This window comes from Mastigoproctus giganteus, chromosome 10 (assembly GCF_048544385.1).
Source record: "Mastigoproctus giganteus isolate SK-2022 chromosome 10, ASM4854438v1, whole genome shotgun sequence".
NCBI classification, from domain to species: Eukaryota; Metazoa; Arthropoda; class Arachnida; order Uropygi; family Thelyphonidae; genus Mastigoproctus; species Mastigoproctus giganteus.
The window spans coordinates 171062659-171083991 of NC_143584.1; the positions used below are offsets into that span (position 1 = coordinate 171062659).

General features: G+C 37.1%; 1 protein-coding gene across 1 annotated transcript in view; it reads left to right on the forward strand.

The window, feature by feature from the left end:
• The window catches only part of PGAP3 (Per1-like protein PGAP3), a 73349-nt gene that overhangs the window by 24410 nt on the left and 27606 nt on the right, over positions 1-21333 (forward strand). Inside the window, exon 5 of the mRNA XM_090382817.1 lies at positions 10863-10999. Coding sequence (XP_090238943.1) covers positions 10863-10999 — 137 coding nt within the window. The remainder of the gene's footprint in view (positions 1-10862; positions 11000-21333) is intronic.

The window sequence follows — 21333 nt, forward strand, 5'->3', positions numbered from 1 at the left end:
CAATTTTAATATTTTGTGTAATAGATTTTTTTTTCTGTTGGGGTGGGGGGTATTATTTAACCAATTTTTAACAACTTCCATATTGTATTATAAATTAATTGAGTTGGATATTTTCTCTTAGAAAAGGCATTGATAATTAAGACTTAAAAGCTGAACTGTGTAGTTCAGTTTCTAAGTTGTCTACTTTGAAACAGTGCTTTACAGCAATGTAAACCTGAGTGTATAATACAGATTTTTTTTAACACTGGGAATGATGTGAATAAAGGTAAAAACTCTGTGTGCATATGTGTTCTTTTTATAAATGTGAGTATTTATTTGAGTACTATGGTTAAAACTATTGAGGTTTAGGAAGTTTGCATTTCCAGTTTTAAAGTATATTTTAATCTGTTATGCACAGAATTAAACTGCTGAAATAGGTTATTGACAGTTTGCTGGTCTGATATTATCTGTACATCATCTGTATATTAGATGCATAGCTTAACAGTTGGTGGGGAAGAGTCCAGAATACAGATGCTAAGTATATTTCTGAATGGGACTGAAATTCCTAATCCTATTAGGGATTAGGAATTTCATTTCTGTGTGTATATCTGTTTGTGTGTCTGAACCAAATCATTGTATATTTGTTTGTGCCTGAAGGATAAGAAATTAAGTTAACTTTAAGATACTGTCTGCTGTAAGAGTTGTATGCTTCTTTAAAGTATTATGAGTAATTTGCATAACTTTATTGTGGCATATTCTGTGTCAACATTGAGACAATGTCAAGTGATGCTAAAATATCATTATCAAATAATATAATCTTGCCGATTAACTGGTGCATATAAGTGATGTCCAAAACACTAAATCTTGAAAATTGTGTAAGAAGTGCTGCTAACTTAGTTGCATAAGAAACATTAACATAAAGTAAATACATCTGAACAGCCAAGGCTAGAGAGGTTTACAATGCAAAAGAAAAATAGACAAATGCATATGTCATCCTTGAATATTTCAATAGTCACAAGTTGTGTTCTTCAGTGCACCCTTAGGCCATTCTTAAATTCTTTTGTGGCATTCACAAAAAAGTGATTCATCTTTTGAATCCTATTCAACATAGAAACTGTCTTGGGTATAGATCTAACCCCACAATAAGAGTTTTTCATTGCACTAATGCTAAATTTTCAATTGCTCACATAATTGGCACCCAATAAAAATAGGAGACTTCAACTTGTACTTTAACCTCTTTAGACAAATGTATTCCGTTGCTAAAATTGGCTTAATCAAGGGAAATACGGATGTACAGAAATACAGTTTGCAGATGATACAAAGATTGGCAAGGTTGTTAATGACAGTAAAGACAGTATGGTACTGCAACAGGATCTAGAAAAGTTAGGCAGATGGACTAAGAAGTGGCAACTAAAGTTTAACATTGACAAATGCAAAGTACTTCATTTGGGTAGCAGTAACCCAAAAGAAACATACCAACTGGTACTACACTCAGGGAGGTGGAGAATGAAAAAGGCCTGGGGGTAATTGTGCAGTCAGATACAAAGTTCTCTGAGCAGTGCAGACAGGGTGCCAAAGCAGTTCATGGAGTTTTGTCAATGATATATAGGAATTTTGCTAGCAATGGTCAGGCCAGGCCACACTTTGAGTACTGCGTACAGGTCTGGAGGCCTCATTTTAGGAAGGATGTAGAGTTGCTAGAATGAGTACATAGAAGGGAAACAAGATTGGTGAAATGAACAAAGGGGTGCTCTTACCAAGAGGGGCTAAACTTCTGCAAGTTGTAGCATCTAGAGACTAGGCACCTGCAAGGTGATCTGATTGAGGTGTATATTGCACTGCTTCTATTGGAATGAGCAGCAGCCTGGAAAACAAGATGCAGGATATTTCAGAGACTGCTGGGAGTCATTGCGGTACAAGTAAACACGTGGGTTGTGTTAGGGTAGCTAAGAATAGGGACAGGTACATGTATACTGGCGTGTACACCAATGATAGAAGTTTGGTAAATAAATTTGATGAATTTGAGGTATTCCTCAAAACATCAAAGGCAGATATTGTTGGGATATCAGAGACATGGTGTCACACAGATATAAGGAATGCAGAACTGGAATTTGGGGAGTACAACGTCTACAGAAAGGATAGACAGGACAGGAAGGGATACTTCCACTGCGGATGGGATACTTCCGCTTGCTCAGATTAAGAACCTGAGGGGGCGTAGATTTAAATTGAGGAAAGACAGTTGTAGAATAGATGTGTAGAAGTTTGCCTTTAGCCAGTGGGTAGTTAATTGCTGGAACAAACTTCCATCTGTTGTTGTGGAAGTTGATAGCTTAAATAAATTTAAGGCTGCACTAGACAAATATTTGGAGTGACTGGATGAGTGAAATCGGAAGGATTTTTTTTTTTTTTTTTTGGCTGATGCTGTATAAGCTTGCTTTCTTGCATCATATGCCTCCACTAATGCTAATGACCCCCTCCCCCCTTCCCCGGTGTGTCTGAGATGTATAATATTATTTCAACAACCCATGATAGTTTGTGTGAGTGCCGTCATTTTATAGATGAACACCACACTCTTAATTTTTTGACTGAGCCTTACAACTTATATGCTCAGCCAGATTATATCCGACAGTGATCATGTGTCAGCTGTTTTTAAATTTTTCATAATCTCTGAACTTGTTTAAATATATACAATTCCTTTTAATTCATGACCAGTTTTATCTTTTATACATACACTGAGTGATCACTGAATTATCACCACCACTATGAAAACTGAATGCGACCCATTGACCACATGAGCTACGAGAGTGCAGTAGGTAGTAAAATTTCGACCATGATAAAATTTCGAAAGGAAGGATTTATCGGACTTTGATAAAGGACAGATTGTGGGTTCTCGATGAGCTGGTGCCTCGATTTCCCAAATGGCTGAACTGGTGGAGTGTTCGAGAGCTGCCATAGTTAAAGTGTACCAGGACTGGCATCAATATGGTCAAACAACGACCCGATGGCAAAACTGTAAAGGTAAGTGAAAGGTTGATGTTAGAGGTGAGCTCCGGGTCCGACAACTTGTACAGGCAAACAGGCCCAGCACTGTTGAAGAGTTGACTATCTAATACAACATGGGCCAACCTGGAACAATATCTGGCATGACCATGCATCGCACATATGGGCTATACCAGCAGAAGACCCCTACAGCATCCTCTGCTAACCGATGTTCATCAGTGTAAAAGACTCGCCTGGTGCAAAGAGCATGCAAGTTGGACATTAGAAGACTGAAATAAGATGTGCTGGTCGGATGAGTCATGTAATTTACTCCTCACTGTGGATGGTAGTGTATGGATTTGGCATCAACAACATGAGTCTCTTGAACCATCATGCATGGTATCAAAAGTGCAGGCTGGTGGAAGCGTTGTATGGTGTGGGGCATGTTTCACTGGCTGGAACTTGGACCCTTGGTGCATTTGGAACAATGTATCAGTGGTCTCCGCTATCATCAACTGCTTGCTGACTGTGTACACCCTGCTATGTTACACTTTTTCCCGAATGGCAATGGTGTTGTCCAAGATGACAATGCGCCGAGCCATCGGGCACTTGTTGTGCAGAAATAGTTTGGGGAACACAGTTCTGACTTCCAGCTTATCGATTGGCCTCCGAACGTCCTTCAATATCAGTCTCATAGAGCACTTATGGGACACTATGGAAAGGCATATTAGGCATCTGGATACACCAATCACCTCCATACCTGCATTGCTAGCTGCATTACACACAGCTTGGTTGGCTATACCTTCCGAACGCTTCCAAAATCTTGTTGAATCAATGCCACATCGGATAGCTGCTGTATTGAGGGCAAAAGGAGGACCTACGAAGTATTCGGTAGGTGGTCATAATTCAGTGTATATCCTTTAAACGTAATGGCCTGTTCCCATCAGTCACTAAAAATCTTGCATGCCATTTTTTGTCTAACAACTAAAGTGCAGATTTTGCACCTTGTTTTGACTCTATTATGCACTTGTGTATTCTAAACTAGATTGTGGTCCAAAGTGTATGGATCAGCTATTCTATTTGATCCATACATTTCACATACTGTAATGGCTAGACCCAACCCACCATGAAGCTATCTGCATTACTACTGGAATTGAAGTGGCCTAACTAAAACTTACTGGGAACTTGTTTTTATTATTATTATTATAATTTGAATTTTATTACCTTGGCCTGGTGCATTATAGTCTTCATTTCTAATGCCAGTTAAACCTAAACAAACATCAAATTTGTCTTTAATCAATAGGGATATGAATATTTAGTAATATTTGCACCACTGGCAACTGCAATTTGGCTCTGTATGCTCCATCATGTGCATGTGAATTTTTTGGAGAATTTCTCTCTCTCTCTCTCTAAAGCTGGAAATTGAGGGAAGAGAGTATAAGAAAATATGCATACAGCACAAGAAATTTCACAAAAACAGCATAAATAATGTAAAACATAATAAAACTCCATTCTCATTTCAACAAAAAAAAAGCTAAACAATTTTTCGTAAGAAAAGAAAGGAACAGTGCCTGACTGATGAGTGGAAGGATAAACTTGATACCTAGATAAAACTTATTGGAAATAAAAGGGACTAGAAGCAAAGTTATTACAGTTAAAAGTGAACAAGGTATCAGGAACCAGTGGAATATATTCAATTATATTGAATGGCAAAAGAAGTCAGCAGACCTTTAGCTACTATTAGTATTATTATTAGTATTATTATTTTTAGTATTTATTATTATTATGTATTTATTTTTAGTATTTATTATTAGTATTATTATGACGCAAAGAAGCAAACTTAGGTAACATCAGCAAATATAAATATATATATGCACACCACAAACAAACAACACTCTTGGATTCAGGCAAAGTCCCTTTTTTAAATTCTATACAGTGGGACCAATGGCAAATTATAAATTGGAAGCATTCAAGGAATTAACCTTAGAAGCTACTAGGCTTTTCATACCAACTAAGAAATACTGTTCAAGGTTTAGGCCCAAGTGGATATCAAATGAACTAATAAGGATGCATATAAATTAACAGGCGACACAGAAGCTAATGGTAGACATAAGCTAGTCTGTAATAAAGTCACAAACGAGGTTAGGCAAGCAAAGGCAGATTATGAGAAATCTTTGGCAAAGGATTCAAAGAAAAACAGCAAAGATTTATATACTCTAAAAGGAATGGGATAAATCAGATTGGTCCGCTTGATATCAATGGTTTGACTGTACATGATCCTGCTCAGATAGCTGCCAAACTGAATGAGTAATTTGCATCTACATTCACACATGAGGAATTCTATAGGGAAGGGGAGAACAGAAGCTTATTAAACTCTTAACAGGGAGCTAAATGATTTTGTAATTTGATCGTTGGACTCAGGGGGAGGTCCCCATGAATTGGCGATCTGCAAATGTATCTCCAATTCACAAAGGGGGATCGGGGATCAAAGGGCGACACGAACAAATATAGACCTGTTAGATTATCTTCTGTTCTGGGAAAATAATGGAGTTAAAGAAGCATTGCAGGATCATCTAGACAAGACTGCAGTAATAATTCAGACACAGAATGGGTTTGTTAAGGGGAAGTCTTATCTGACCAGTTTCATTCGATACTATGATGTGGTCACAAAGGAACTGGATATAATTTTGATATCATATACTTGGATTTCAGGAAATCTTTGATAGTGTTGCACATGGAAGACTACTGTACAAATTGGAGTAGTATGGCATTAAGAGCAAGTTGCTTCAATGGATAAAACGATGGTTGAGTGGGAGAAGACAGACAGTGGTAATCGACGGACACTGCTCTTCGGGGACTAATGTTATTAGTGGAGTCCCTCGGGGGTCTGTGTTGGGCCGTTGTTGTTTTCTGTATTTATCAGTGATATTAATGAAGGCATATCAGGCTTAATATCCAAGTTTGCAGATGATACAAAGGTTGGCAGGGTTGTTAATGACAGTATGCTACTGCAGCAGCATCTAGGAAAGTTGGGCAGGTGGGCTGAGAAGTGGCAAGTGATTTTTAACATTGACAAATGCAAAGTACTGCATATGGGTAGCAGTAACCCCAGAGAAATATACCAACCATGTGGTGTTACATTCAGGGTAGTTTTTTTTTTTTTTTTTTTTTTACAAAAACCCCAAACACGAGAGGTATTAGAACCTATAGTACTTAATACCGTGCTTGGGTTGCAGGTTGAGAAGACGAAAAAAGATATTTGTTGACATTAGACTTGAGCTTCTGTAAACTGTAATTTTCAGGAAATACATATGAAGAAAGGTTGTTCCAGAAAACGGCAGTCGAATGAATAAACGAGGAAGATGAAAAGTTGGTTCTGTAAGTTTGAAGTTGGACAGTAAATGGATGTTGGCTGGTGGATGCATGTGTTCGGACTGTTTTGAAAGAGAGAGAGCGAGAATTACAGAAGCCCATTCAGAAGAACTGTGCCCATCGAAGTATCTGTAGAAAAGGCGTGCAGTAGAAACAGTACACCTATGAGACAGTGGGTGGAGAGACTCTGTTAGAGAGGAGTCATTAACCTAACTGCCCTCTTCTGAATGGAATCTAGAAGCCTGAGAGAGGTTTTGGGGGCACCACCCCAGATGTGGGAACAATATTCCATGGTAGGGTGGATTTGCGATTTGTACAGAGTGAACAGCTGTTTGAAAGAAAAGTAACACCGAGAACGAAAGAGAAAACCAAGTTTTTTAGATGCAGAGGAAGCAATATTTGCAATGTGCTTGTGCCAAGATAGATTAGAAGTCAGGGTAATCCCCAAAAGAGAAATATCATTTTGCCTAGAAATCGGAGTGTCACCAAAGATAAGCATAGGAGCAGAAGAATCCTTTTTGAGAGATATAAGACAAGGCTGAGTTTTGGAAGGATTGAAATCAACTAAGTTGTCTTTGCCCCACTGGAGATCGGGATTTAAGGAATTGGTAGCGGATATTCGAGAAGTTGAAGCTGATTGAGCAGGGTAAGGTTTCTCAAAATGGAAAGTGTAATGCAATGTGCTATCATCGGATCATGGTTAGTATTGTCGGTATCCTTGTAGGTAAATGAACAATCTGTGCAAGGTCATTAGTAATTGCAAAAGCCTCAGCATCTCGACCAGCTGGGTAGGTGTGACTAGAAAACGGAAGCCAGCTGGAGTTGTGAACATTAAAATCACCAAGGAAAATTACCTCACTGTTAGGAAAGTTGGACTGGAGAAAGTCAAAGAGCTTGAAGTGATTAATGGAGTTGGGAGAACCGTAGAGACAACAGATGAATTTGACACAATGAGGTAGAGAGATTTTAAGCCAGAGAAGATCGAAAAGAGGAGATTCCAAATTACCAAGTCTCTGACAGGGAATATCGGAACGGACATATGCACAAATACCCTTTGAGGCAAAAGGAATCATACAGTGAATAATTTGGGCAATTGAGATGAGCAGTAGTTGAATCAACTGATAACTGGGTTTCTGTCAGAAGGGGAGTACATGTAGTTTGGCAGACTGCAAGACCCAAAGGTCGCGGGTTCGATTCCCGCCTCGGGCTTGGATCAAAGTACTGCAAAAACCTTGGGAGGTGCAATATGGCCACAGAAGCCGATGCGCCAACAACTACCAAATCAAAAATCAAACCAAATCAAGCAGACTGCAAGTGGAAATGGACGTCATTGAGATTAGAATTAAGACCACGTATATTTGTGAAATGAACTAGGAAGTGTTTGGGAGGTTTAGATCTTTTCGCAGATAAGCTTACTAGTTTGACAATTCATGGTGTATTCAGTAGTAACAAAAAGTGCAGGGACATGCTGTATGAAGTAATGAAATTTTTGGATATGGTGTACACATGATAAGAATATACTCAGATCCTTGACATAATGTGGCCTCGACAATGCCCCCCGCATACACACTACTCGGACTCCCTCCAATCACTATCTGGCAGAGTAGAGGTAGCAAGATTATACACTAGCTGATCCGGAATCCTTCTAAAGAGTTATCAATAGGTTCGGTCTGGTGTACTAACTAGCAGCTGCCCTACGAACACCTTTTTAGAGCCTTACCCTCGAAATGTAAGGAAGATTGGATCTCGCCATGATGTTCATCATAACCTCAAAAGTCATCAGTCATACTGCATGATGGAAGAGGTGGGGAAGGGTTGACGGGAACTTAGCTCTGGAGACTAAACATGGGTTACACCACTTCAAGCCTTGAATAAGCAAAGTGGTGGTATTGCACTGGTTGATGAGAGTCATCTACCACCTAGTATTGCCTGGTAACACAGAGGGATGGCAGTCCTCCATGTGGTGTGGGTGCCACAACTTGACCCCTGCTTACGTTGGTTCACACCTTGGTGGTCACCCACAGTGTGCTTGTGCATGGAGGTTATACCCAGGATTACTAACAGTCCCACCAGAATGAAGGTGCAAGCAGAGGATTTGGCTGTCACAGACTGTCTGGACTTCACCAAAATTGGGTCCACTTGACTTGAATGTCACCCGAATATCAGTTTCATCAGCATTTTAGACTCCCAGGTAGCAAGTACAGCTTGTCTGTCATGTGTGAGAGAATGTCTGTGACAACCTCAAGGACCATGTGGTGGAGAATGAGAGAGAACTGGGGGTAATTGTGCAGAGACCTCAAGTGGAGAATGAGAGAGAACTGGGGGTAATTGTGTAGTCAGATATGAAGTTTTCTTAGCAGTGCAGACAGGCTATATCTGAGCAAATCATGGGGTCTTGTCAATTATATACAGAATTTTTTCTAGCGGGGATAAGGATGTGATTATCCCCTTGTATAAGGCGATGGCCAGGCCTTGAGTATTGCATACAGGTCTGGAGGCCTCATTTTAGGAAGGATGTAGAGTTGCTAGAATGAGTACAGAGTAGGACAACAAGATTGGTGAGGGGTGCCCTTACTGATGAAGGCTTAGTTCTGCAAATTGCATCATCTGGGCAACGGGCACCTGCGATGTAGTCTGATTGAGGTGTATAAGGCCTTGAATGGTTTGAGTAGGCTCAGTGCTGATGGGATTCTCCCTCTTTCTCAGATTCCACCCATGGGGCGGTCATAAATTCAAATTGAGGGAAGAATTGTAGAATAGATTGTGGAAGTTTGCCTTTAGCCAGTGGATTGCTGGAACAAACTTTCAACTGTCATTGTGGAAGTTGATAGCTTAAATAAATTCTAGGGAGAACTGGGCAGACGTTTGGTGTGAATGGATGAGTGAAATGGGATTTTTTTTTTTTTTTTTTGGCTGATGCTGTATAAGCTTGGTTTTTTGCATCATATGCTTCTACTAATGCTAATGTGCTAACCATCTCTCCTATTCAAAAAAGATGACTCTGAGGATGAAATAAGCAACTACAGAACTGGAAGTTTGACTTCTGTACTCAGGAAGATTATGGAGTTCCTGGTTAAGAATGTAATACAGGATCTTCTAGACAGGAATGGAATTATAAAAGAATTAGAGCTCAGCTCTATTAGGAGGGGGGTTCATTCCCGACTAATCTAATTAGCTACTATGAGGTTGTGACTAAAGAACTGGTTGCAAAAAATAATTTTGAAATCTATGTAGATTGCTAAAGCTTTTGATACAATCCCCTGTAAATGATTGTCATTGATAATATTATAACTGCAGTCCTAAATGGTTTGGTTCTTTGTCCCTTACTGTTTCTAATATTTGTTAATGATATTAAAAGACATATTTCAAATATGTCTTACATTAAATTTGAAGTATTTCAAATTTAACTTTACTTGTGATACAAAGATGTTCAAAGACAGTAATCAGATTGTTACTTCAACAAGACCTCAGTAAATTATTTTCAGTAGCTGACAGATGACAGCTGAGTTCTAACACTGGAAAACACAAGACCTTGCATCTGAATAGTAGTAAGCCTAGGATAGCTTACCACTTGTTGTTCTTATAGGGTTTTAGGTGCATTAGTGACTGATAAGTCTCTGAACAGCATAGACAGGCTGCAAGAACTGCTTGTGGAGTTTTGTCACTAATGTATAGCATCTTTGCTACTAGAAACAAAGAGATGATTATTCCATCTCTTTGTGGAGTTTTGTCATCACTGATGTATAGCAGCTAGGCTACATCTTAAATATTGCATACAGATTTGGAGATAGCATTTTAGAAAATATGTGAACTTGTTTGGAAGGATATGGAGGAGAGCAACAAGATTAAGGGCATAAAGAAGTATTCTTATCAAAAGAGATATATAAAGAGATTATTCTGAAAGTTAGCATTTCAAAACTGTGCATCTGCATTGTGAGCTGATTGAGGTGTTTATGGCTTCGAAAAGGTTGAGAAAATTAAAACTGAATGCATCATTATGCTTAGTCATGTAATATACTTGATGAGGCATAAATTTAAATTAAGAAGAAATAGTTGTAGAATAGATGTCTGAAAATTTTACCTTAGTCAAAGAGTGTTATTTTTGGAATGAACTCCCACCTACTCTTGTGGAAGTTTGAAATGAATTGAAGGAAAGCAACATTGATTACTCCTGGTTATTTTTTATGCTGCTACATAAGTTTATTTCATTGCATCATTTTGCCACCACAAATATTAATATGTTGTTTTTTATGATTTTTTTTAGCCCTCCTTATATTACACTTTCACTTTATATATAGTGAATCAAGTCAGAACAATTTTAAAAAAACCGAACAAAACCCTATATTCTTTTATGCAATATACAAGCATAAGCATAAAAATTATGTAAAACTGTAGCAGTCAGAATGATTTCTGTAGTCTTATGTGCAATTAAAGAAACTGATTACTATAGCCACGACCAACATTAATCTAGCCTGATTGTATACTGTATATATTTATGTATAAATGAATTTACATTGCATTTCATTTTACAGAGCATTAGGAACCAGACCATCGTGGCTTCCTGTTGCAGTGGCATCTCCATTTATAGCATATTTTGTTTATCACATCCATTATTTAAGTTTTGTTCACTTTGATTATGGATATAACATGAAAGCAAACCTAATAATGGGTAAGAATCTTGTATTCGGTTTTCTTTTATTATGATTATTATCATTAAATGATCTGTAGTTAGAAACAGATTCCATTATTTGTAATTTAAGTTCACATTCTTTTGAGTGGTTTTATTTTCTTTCACATTTCAAATATGGAAAAAAAAAAAACACATAAAACATCCTCTTTATTTATAATGAATATACATTTTGATTTACCAATATAAATGATCTCAAAAGGTGTTATGAAATTCACAAGCTAAATATCTAATGAATTTTTATTTGTTTATTTATTTTAGTTTAAAACTCAGTTTTTACAAAGGGATGTAATCTACAAGTAGGATCATATTAGAAATGGTAGTTTTTGAATTCCTTGGAATAAGGAGGCTATATTTGCCCTTTTATAAACATTTTATGGAAATTTTGAAATAAGAATTTCTGTAATGAAGGGAGGGCATTTTTATCTGCATGAATAAAGTTGTTTGTTATTGAACTGTCATCACAAAATTACACTTCTCACCTAATACAAATTTGCTAATTAAAGTCTGCTTTCTGGATTGTCTGTATGATCTCATCTTCAGGCCAAAATATATCTTACTGTTTATGTGAAAACTAACAGATTTCTGTAATTTTCAATGGAGAAAACAAAGAAAACACTTTTGTTGAAAGGTATTGTGAGTTTCAGCTGTGCATACCAAAAAAGACGAGCAGGAAGTTACTAAAATGGAGTGGGGTCTTGAAGACCTTGCTTCAAGTTAAACCCTAATTTTTTGCCCCAAAGATGTAATCACTTGGGTAAATGGGGTAAAATGTTACCCCATTTATATAACCTTAAAAATTGGCAAGAAATAATTCGACCTTGTTCACTTTTTGATGCCGTCTTTATTTTAATATATTATAATTCAGTAGATTAAATCAATCATTATTCAATCTATTATAAACAACTGTGAAAATCCTTTCTTTTTTTCTTTTTTAATTACAATACCTTCTGCAGTGCTTTAGACATATTCTCTAAAACCCCCATTATTTGGGAGTTTTAAATATTATCATCTCTCTTATTATCTTGACTAACAGCTAGTGAGGTGTTAATTGAAAAACTCAGTTCTTCCATGACACAAAGCTAGAGAGTATAACAGTTTAATGCCGACCGGGCTAGCCAGGTGGGTAAAGTGTCTGCCTGGCAATCCAAAGGTTGCGGGTTGGGATCAAAGTACCGCAAAAACCTTGGGAGGTGCATTATGGCCACAGAAGCCGATGCACCAACAACTACCAAAAAAAAAAAAGTAACAGTTTAATGCACTGCCATAAAATGTAGGGCTTGTGCTTCAATAATTGGCTGCACGAGATGCCACTAATATTAAATTATTGTTTTTTATCATTTGCATATAATTATCAAGGATAGGTTTAATTATTATTATTAATTGATTTGGTCTTGCATTCTTACTGTTTATGTGAAAACTAACAGATTTCTGTAATTTTCAATCAATGGAGTAATTTCAAGACCAATGGAGAAATCAAAGGAAACACTTTTGTTGAAAGGTATTGTGAGTTTCAGCTGTGCAGACCAAAAAAGATGAGCAGGAAGTTACTAAAATAGAGTGGGGTCTTGAAGGCCCTGCTTGCCAAACTTTGAGTTAAACCCTAATTTTTTGCCCCAAAGATGTAATCATGCAGATGACTAGAAGTTTTGCCTTTAGTTTAGTATCCTATTCTAGGTAAAGGAAATTGCATTGTCATGACAACCTTTATAATAATAAACTAAAGTTTTTCATTTTGATAAAGTGTCTTTCCTTAATTACATGCATACATACTTTAATTTGGATTTACATGCTCTGAACATACAACAACTTTCTGAAAGTGATAAAGCCCGAGAAACCTATAGGAAAAAAGAAATCCAGAGAAGAAAAAATTTGTCAAGGACAAAATTGAGTATACTGAGTTATTGAAAGCCATTAGAAAGACTCGGAAAGGACATAAGAAGATTTAACACAAGAAAAGTAGAACAAGAATTAAGGAAAAACAAAGGACTTAAATCAGCAGTCATGAGCAGTAATACAGAAAGACAAATGATACTGAATCTAAAGAATAGTAATGGTGTACTTATAATAGCAGAAGACTACTATAAAGTCAACCCTTCCCTATCTCTTCCATCATGCATATGAATGATGATTTTTGAGGTTATGATGAACATCGTGGCAAGATCCAATATTCCTTACATTTCGAGAGTACAGCTCTAAAACGGTGTTTGCAGGCCGGCCGCTAGTTAGTACGCCAGACCGAACCTATTGGTAACTCTCTAGGAGGCTTCCGAATCAGCTAGTGTATAATCTTGCTACCTCTACTCTGCCAGATGGTGACTGGAGGGAGTCCGAGTAGTGTGTATGCGGGGAGCATTGTCGAGGCCACGTTATGTCAAGGATCTCGGTATATTCTTACCATGTATACGCCATATCCAAAAATTTCATTACTTCATACAGCATGTCCAACCCACTTTTTCTTACTATTGAATACACCATGAATTGTCAAACTAATAGAGCAAGCTTATCTGCGAAAAGATCTAAACCTCCCAAGCACTTCCTAATTCATTTCACAAATATACGTGGTCTCAATTCAGATCCCAACGATGTCCATTTCCACTTGCAGTTTGCCAAATCCCATGTACTTTTTCTGACAGAATCTCAGTTATCGGTTGATTCAACTACTGCTCATCTCAGATGCCCAAATTATTCGCTGTATGATTCCTTTTGCCTCAAAGGTGGTACTTGTGCATATGTCCGTTCTGATATTCCTTGTCAGAGACTTGGCAATTTGGAATCTACTCTCTTTGATCTTCTCTGGCTTAAAATCTCTCTACCTCATTGTGTCAAATTCATCTGTTGTGTCTACCGTTCTCCCAACTCCACTAATCACTTGGATCTCTTTGACTTCCTCTATTTGCAACTTGACTTTCTCCAGTCCAACTTTCCTAACAGTGAGGTAATTTTCCTTGGTGATTTTAATGTTCACAACTCCAGCTGGCTTCCATTTTCTAGTCATACCGACCCAGCTGGTCGAGATGCTGAGGCTTTTGCAATTACTAGTGACCTTGCACAGATTGTTCATTTACCTACAAGAATACCGGACAATACTAATCATACAGCCAACATGTTTGACCTGTTTCTCACAAACAACCCATCTAAGTACACGGTCAAAGTGAGAGTTCCTTTAGACACTTCAGATCACAACTTGGTGATTGTCTCTTTTCTAATGGAGCCTTTATCTCATTGCTATTCCCAACCTCGTGTTGTTTGGCATTATAAGAATGCAAAATGGTATGACCTGTGAGACTTCTTTTCTTCTTTTCCTGGGTCGGATTACCGTTTCAAAACTTCGGATGTCAAGGTTTGCTCAGATCGTGTCAGTGAAATTATTCTTGCAGGAATGGAATCCTTTATCCCACACTCCACTTTAAAATCTCGTACTTGGTTTTCCAATAAATGTGCTAAGGCTGTTCAAGAGAAGAATTTTGCATATTGTAATTGGCTTGTTTCTAATTTTTCAGTTTCCTTATCTGCCTACACCAAAGCTTGCAACAATTGTAATGCAGTTATTAATAAGTCAAACTAGAGTTTGAACAGGCCAAGAGTAGAAAACTTGCTTCTTGCCCTAATGGTAGCTGAGCATTCTGGTCCCTTGCCAAAGCTATTGGCCGCAACTTTTTCCCATCTCTGCTCCCGCCTCTGTCCAAACCAAATGGTTCTGTTGTCACTTTAGCCAAGGATAAAGCTGACCTGCTAGCATCCCATTTTTCTTCCAACTCGTATATTAATGATCTTGGTAAAACACCTCCCACCATTTCCAACACGCTCCATTCAATGCCTCCTGTGGTCTTCCGTCAAAAGGATGTCAGAAAGATTTTGACGAATCTTGATGCTAAGAAAGCTCCAGGTCCCGATGGTATTTCTCCACTTGTTCTCAAAACCTGTGCTCCTGAACTTACTCCTATTCTTTGCCACCTTTTTTCACTTTCTTATTCCAAAGGTGTTTTTCCTTCTGTTTGGAAATTTGCTCATATCCAGCCAGTTCCTAAAAAGGGTGACAAATCCCTCCCATCCAATTATCGTCCCATTGCAATTACTGCTACTCTTTTTAAAGTAATGGAGAAATCAATTAACCGCCAACTCTTAAACTACCTAGAAACCTTCAGTCTGATCAACGATTGCCAGTATGGATTCTGTCAGTGTCGATCCACTGGTGATGTTCTGGCTTGTGTTACCCATTTATGGACTAATTCAGTGGAAAGGTTCTGTGAAACACAAGTAGTTGCTCTTGACATCTCAAAGGCATTCGATCGTGTTTGGCATAAAGGTCTTCTAAACAAGCTTCCATCTTATGGTTTGCCAACTGTTTTTAGTAATTGGTTATCCAGTTTTCTCTCTGATCGCTCACTGAGGTGATGGTAGATGGCTCTCTGTCTTCTAACTTCTCCACTAATGCCAGTGTCCCCCAAGGTTCAGTTCTTTACCCCACTCTTTTCCTCTTGTATATTAATGACCTTCTTCCATCGACTGGAAATCCTATCCATAGTTTTGCCGATGATAGCACATTGCATTCCACTTTCCATTTTCGGAAACCTTGCCCTGTTCAATCAGCTTCAACTTCTCGAAAATCTGCTACCAATTCCTTAAATGCCGATCTTCAGGTAAGTCTCCAGTGGGGCAAAGACAACTTAGTTGATTTTAGCCCTTCTAAAACTCAGTCTTCTCTTATATCTCTCAAAAAGGATTCTTCTGCTCCTATGCTTATCTTTAGTGACACTCCGATTTCTAGGCAAAATGATATATCTCTTTTGGGGATTACCCTTACTTCTAATCTCTCTTGCCACAAGCACATTACAAATATTGCTTCCTCTGCATCTAAAAAACTTGGTTTTCTCTTTCGCTCTCGGCGTTACTTTTCTTCCAAACAGCTGCTCACTCTATAAATCGCAAATCCGTCCTGCCATGGAATATTGTTCCCACATCTGGGGTGGTGCCCCCAAAACCTCTCTCTCAGGCTTCTTGATTCCATTCAGAAGAGGGCAATTAGGTTAATTAATGACTCCTCTCTAACAGAGTCTCTCCACTCGCTGTCTCATAGACGTACTGTTTCTGCTGCATGCCTCTTCTACAGATACTTCCATGGGCACTATTCTTCTGAATTGGCTTCTATAATTCCCACTCTCTCTTTCAAAACAGTCCGAACACGTGCTGCCACCAACCAACAGAAATTTACTGTCCAACTTCAAACTCACAGAACCAACTTTTCATCTTCCTCGTTTATTCATTCAACTGCCGTTTTCTGGAACAACCTTGCTTCATACATATTTCCTGAAAATTACAGTCTACAGAAGTTCAAGTCCAGTGTCAACAAATATCTTCTTTCGTCTTCTCAACCTCCAACCCAAGCACGGTACTAAGTACCATAGGTTGTAATATATCTCATGTTTGGGGTTTACATAAAAAAAAAAATAAAAAAGGATTATATGAGGAACAAGGGAATGATGCTAGCAGTGGGGAAGGTGGATCACAAATTTGCAGTACATACGACGTATCCGATATCCTCCCTGACGAGATAGAATATGCATTGAAGAAAATGAAGGATCAAAAATCGGGAGGAAGAGACATGACACAGAAACTGGCAAGAATTCACAAAATACATTAGGAAAGACATTACCACTAAGGAGTGGAATAAGGCAATCATAATTTTGCTGCATAAGAAAGGAGACAAATCAGAAATTGGAAATTATAGACCAATTAGCTTGTTGTCTCACATCTACAAGTTGTTCACGAGGGTCACCACTAACAGATTAGAAAGAATACTTAATGAGAATCAACCAAAAGAGCAAGCTGGCTTTAGGACAGTATTCTCAACTATGGATCACCTTCATGTAATGTTACAGCTAATGGAGAAAGCAAATGAATATAAAACACCATTATGCCTAGAATTTGTGGATTATGAAATGGCATTTGACTCCATATAGCATAAGGCAATGTATCAGGCACTGGGAAGACAAGGCACATAGACACCCCATACATTATGATTTTTAAGAAAATATATGAAAATGTTACCTCCTTTATTAGACTAGACAAAGACAGTAGCATTAAAATTGCAAAAGGAGTTCAACAAGGAGACACAATATCTCTAAAGTTGTTTACTGCTGCCCTTGAGGAAACTTTCAGAAGATTGGACAGGTTGCAGAAAGGAGTTGATGTGAACGGAGAGTATCTAAACCATTTATAATTTGCAGATGACTTTGAGATCATAAGCCGTAATCCCGAGGAATTAGAGGAAAACCTTGATCAGTTACGCAGAGTTAGTAAGGATTTCAGATTAAAGATGAATATGGCTAAAACAAAAGTAATGATGAAAAAGTATACCACATAAAGGGATATAATTGTTGAAGTAGTGGAAATTGAAAAGTTGGATTCATATACTTATCTTGGACAAGTCATTAGCTCTAACAATAATAAATGGCTGAAAGTCAAAAGAAGAATAAATTTCGGATAGATAGCATTCGGGAAATATAGTCCCATACTGAGGAGCAATATCACAATTTGTCTGAAATGTAAAATAATGAACCAATGTGTACTCCCCACCATGACTTTTGGTGAATGCCCAAGTTTCACTTCCATAAGAATGGAGAAGAAGCTGAAAATTACACCACGAATAATGGAACAAATCATATTAGGAATCAGACTGTTGGATAAGAAGAGAAACACGTGGATTAGGCAGCAAACACAAGTTGTTGTTGTTGTTTTGGTTTTTAGGAGCATTAGCAACTAAAGCCATATTGCTCCGTGGATATGCGGTGGTCATTCTCTGACCTTTCCTCATCCTCCGTATTTGGTGGTCACGTGTTTGAATCCCGGTCTAATCAAGAAGCGTGTGCTATACTGCTGTTCCTGTCCACCTGGCTATGGAGACGCCACAAACACAAGTAAAGGACATTCTTATCAAAACTAAAGAACTAAAATGGACTTGGGCAGGTACATAGCTCAAAGACGTGATGACAGATGGACTAAGAAAATAACAGAATGGTACCCAAGAAAAGCTGAAAGTCAGCAGCAGAGATGGGCAGATAAAATTCAAGAGTTCCTGGGTAGTAAATGGATGGCCACTGTACAAAACAGAAGGAACTGGAAAGTTGCTGAAGAGGTCTTCATCCTGCAGTGGATCAAAAATAGCTGACGATGAGGATGATAAATGTCCTGAACACAAATATATGTTGCATTAAAGAAAAAATGAGTATTATCTTTTGTGCAGTTATATAAATTATTGAATTAATAGGTTTAATTATCGGTCAATGCTTCCGTAGCTGAGTGATCAGGAGCAGGGGAATGCAATAGCACATGCTTTTGGAGTAGAGGTGTTGAAGCCCCTGACTGTTAAATACAGTCGATCTGCCAAACTGTACTAGACCATCATGGCAGATTATGGTCCATTTCCCTCGACATGACTTGTTGAGGAGGCCCCATCGTGCTGTGGATTGACAATGGCTGCAGATTTTATTTAATTATAATTCACTGTGGTTGAGTGGATTTGTCATTTACCATACAGTTGGAAAAGTCTGTATTTGAATCCTGTCAATGAGCTAGTGCTTATTGAGTCCTTTGTAGGCTGGATAGAAATGTGAGCTCCCATGCTTCATTTGTTGCAAAATTAGTGTAAGCTCTATTTACTTGTATTTTTATATGTTGAACAATAAAAAAAAATGTATAGGGATCATGAAGTTTTATTCTTTTCCTAGCTTAGCACTAAATATTTATCAAAGTGCCAAAAGAATTCTTTTTGCAAATGCAGTGAGAATTGTACAACATTCTTTTTTCCTCTGGAGAAAAAAGAAGAAGAAAGCCAAAGATTTTGTAAGATGTTACAGTCTGTAACATTTATTAGGACAGTGGTTTTTAACCTGGGTGTCATGGAACCCTTGGGTGCTGCAACAACATTCCAGGGATGCCACGTAGTTTGGGTTTAAGTTATTTAAACTTTTTTTTTTTTTAATTTACAAATTTATTTTATTATAAAAAGGTACATCCTTATCTTACCTATGTGAGTTAGGATTTTCTGTGCTTATCACTATAAAAACTAACAAGAGAGAGAAGCTATAAATGATTGAGGAAGAAACGAGATCATGTCTCTCCAATATTCCACCTAATATCGAAAAGATCTGCGAATCACACCAGGCACACATATTTCATTGAAAAGTTACGTAAACCAAGTGTTTAAATACCTTCCATTGTACGGTACTTTTTAATTTTGTAGTGATCTATAATTGATGCTTATTTAGTATATCTACATAAAGAATAAAATTATTATATAAGTATATACAGGTAGTTCTTGACTTTACAAGTTAATTCGTTCCTAGTGCACGCTCGTAAAGTGAAAACTCATAAAGCAGGAATTTATTTCCCATAGACATAAGGCTAAAAATAGGGGTTACGTTCTTAACAATGAAATTAGTTAGCTAATTAGTTTGTTTAAACAATGATTGATTTATCGAAAAAAATGAAAACATTAGCCTGTAAAAGCAGGCAAATTATAATAATAGAGAAATTATTTACGACTTACAAATGTTAAAGAATGTTTATTTTTCTTCATCATCAACTTCGACTAAATGCACACTCGTTGATCACTCATTATTGGCTTGGCACTTGTTGGTTTGTTGCACAAGGAGTCATCTTCTTCCGAAATGCTGCAAGAGGTGTTTGTTTCCAAGATAATTGATAATCTTCTTTTTTAATTATAAATTTCATGATTGCATGCATAAGCATTTTTTAACGGCACACACAAATTGCAACTAACACAATTCGCATGGAGTAACAAGTTTACGAAGCTTAAAATAAAAGGAATGAAGAGAAGATTCTGAAAATTTATTTATATTTTTTATACGACTGAAGATTTCAGTAAAGGGGAAACACATTTCACCATAATAACGTAAAAAACCACACAATTCTAGCTATCGATATTTTCGCAAATGCAAGAATATCGAGTTTACTACCCATTTATAATTGCTTGCAGTAACAGAAAAGCCCAATAAACCAGAAAGTGCAAATTGTTTTTATTGTTTTATGGTCGTGACCTCCATTTCTTGGAGGTCATGACCATAAAACTTATATCACAAAGGCGTTTAAAATTGATTCTTATAACGGAACATGTGATAACGATGAAAGTGTAGTGCGTTTAATGATTTGAATTGGTAACCAATACAATTTACAAACCACGCTCACGACCTTTTATATGGCCTTAAGGTCACACTCACAACCTTAAAAATAACATTTTAGAGAGATAAATAGCTTAGTTATACAGCAAAAATTTCAACTACCAAGATCTTGAAACGAATTACCAAAAAAAAAAAAAAAAGTGTTATTGGGTTCATATTACGGTATTTTAACAATACGATGGTGTCTGGAACTGATTAATATAACTGATTAATTGTAAAGTGGGGTACACTATTGTTTAGCTATGCACGTGGTTTGGAATGCGGTATTTATGAATGTTTAGCATTAATTTTTTGCAAATAATGTTCATATTTTCGATTTTGTTAATACTTGATACTTGGGGGGAAACTCATAACCCCGGGAACTCGTAAAGCGAAAACTGCCTGTATACAGTAGAGCGTCAATAATTCGAATGAGCAGTATGTATTTATTTATTTTTTATGCTGGTACCATAAAATAAGTATGGTAATCGCCGGTTATTGTGATCACGTTTGCAAATTGAATTTTGATTCTATCAAACGGCAATTGTAATAAGCGAAAATCGGAGAAATATTATCCACAGGCTATAAAAATCAAGATATAAAGCACCAATTTACACATTTATTACTTTACCAATTAACAAAATTAAATATGTGAAAGTCAACAGACTGAATGCTGGCCAGCTCAACTACGCTTGCTGAAAAGAGTGAGGGATCTGGCAATAAAGAAATTAAGTTTGAAAATGGTGCAGCAAAAAAATAAGAATTATTTTCCTTAAAGGCCTATACATATGTGTTATTGTGGCTGAAAGTTCCATTTATTTTGCTACCTATGAATAAAAATACATAATTACCACTTAATTATAATTTGATAATAATACATAATTTAATTTTTATTTCTTTACTTACTGAACCTTTTTATTTTAGTCTCCAGAACAGTATTTTTGGAGTTCGAAAATCCGAACAAAACGTAAATCCAAACTACCCCCAGTCCTAATTAGTTCGGATTATCGATGCTCTACTGTAATTTGTATTATGAATTGTAATTTTGTTTATAATTATATTATTATAATAACTATCACATAACATATTTTTTTTATATTATACATATACACTGTGCTGCCACTTTATTAGGTG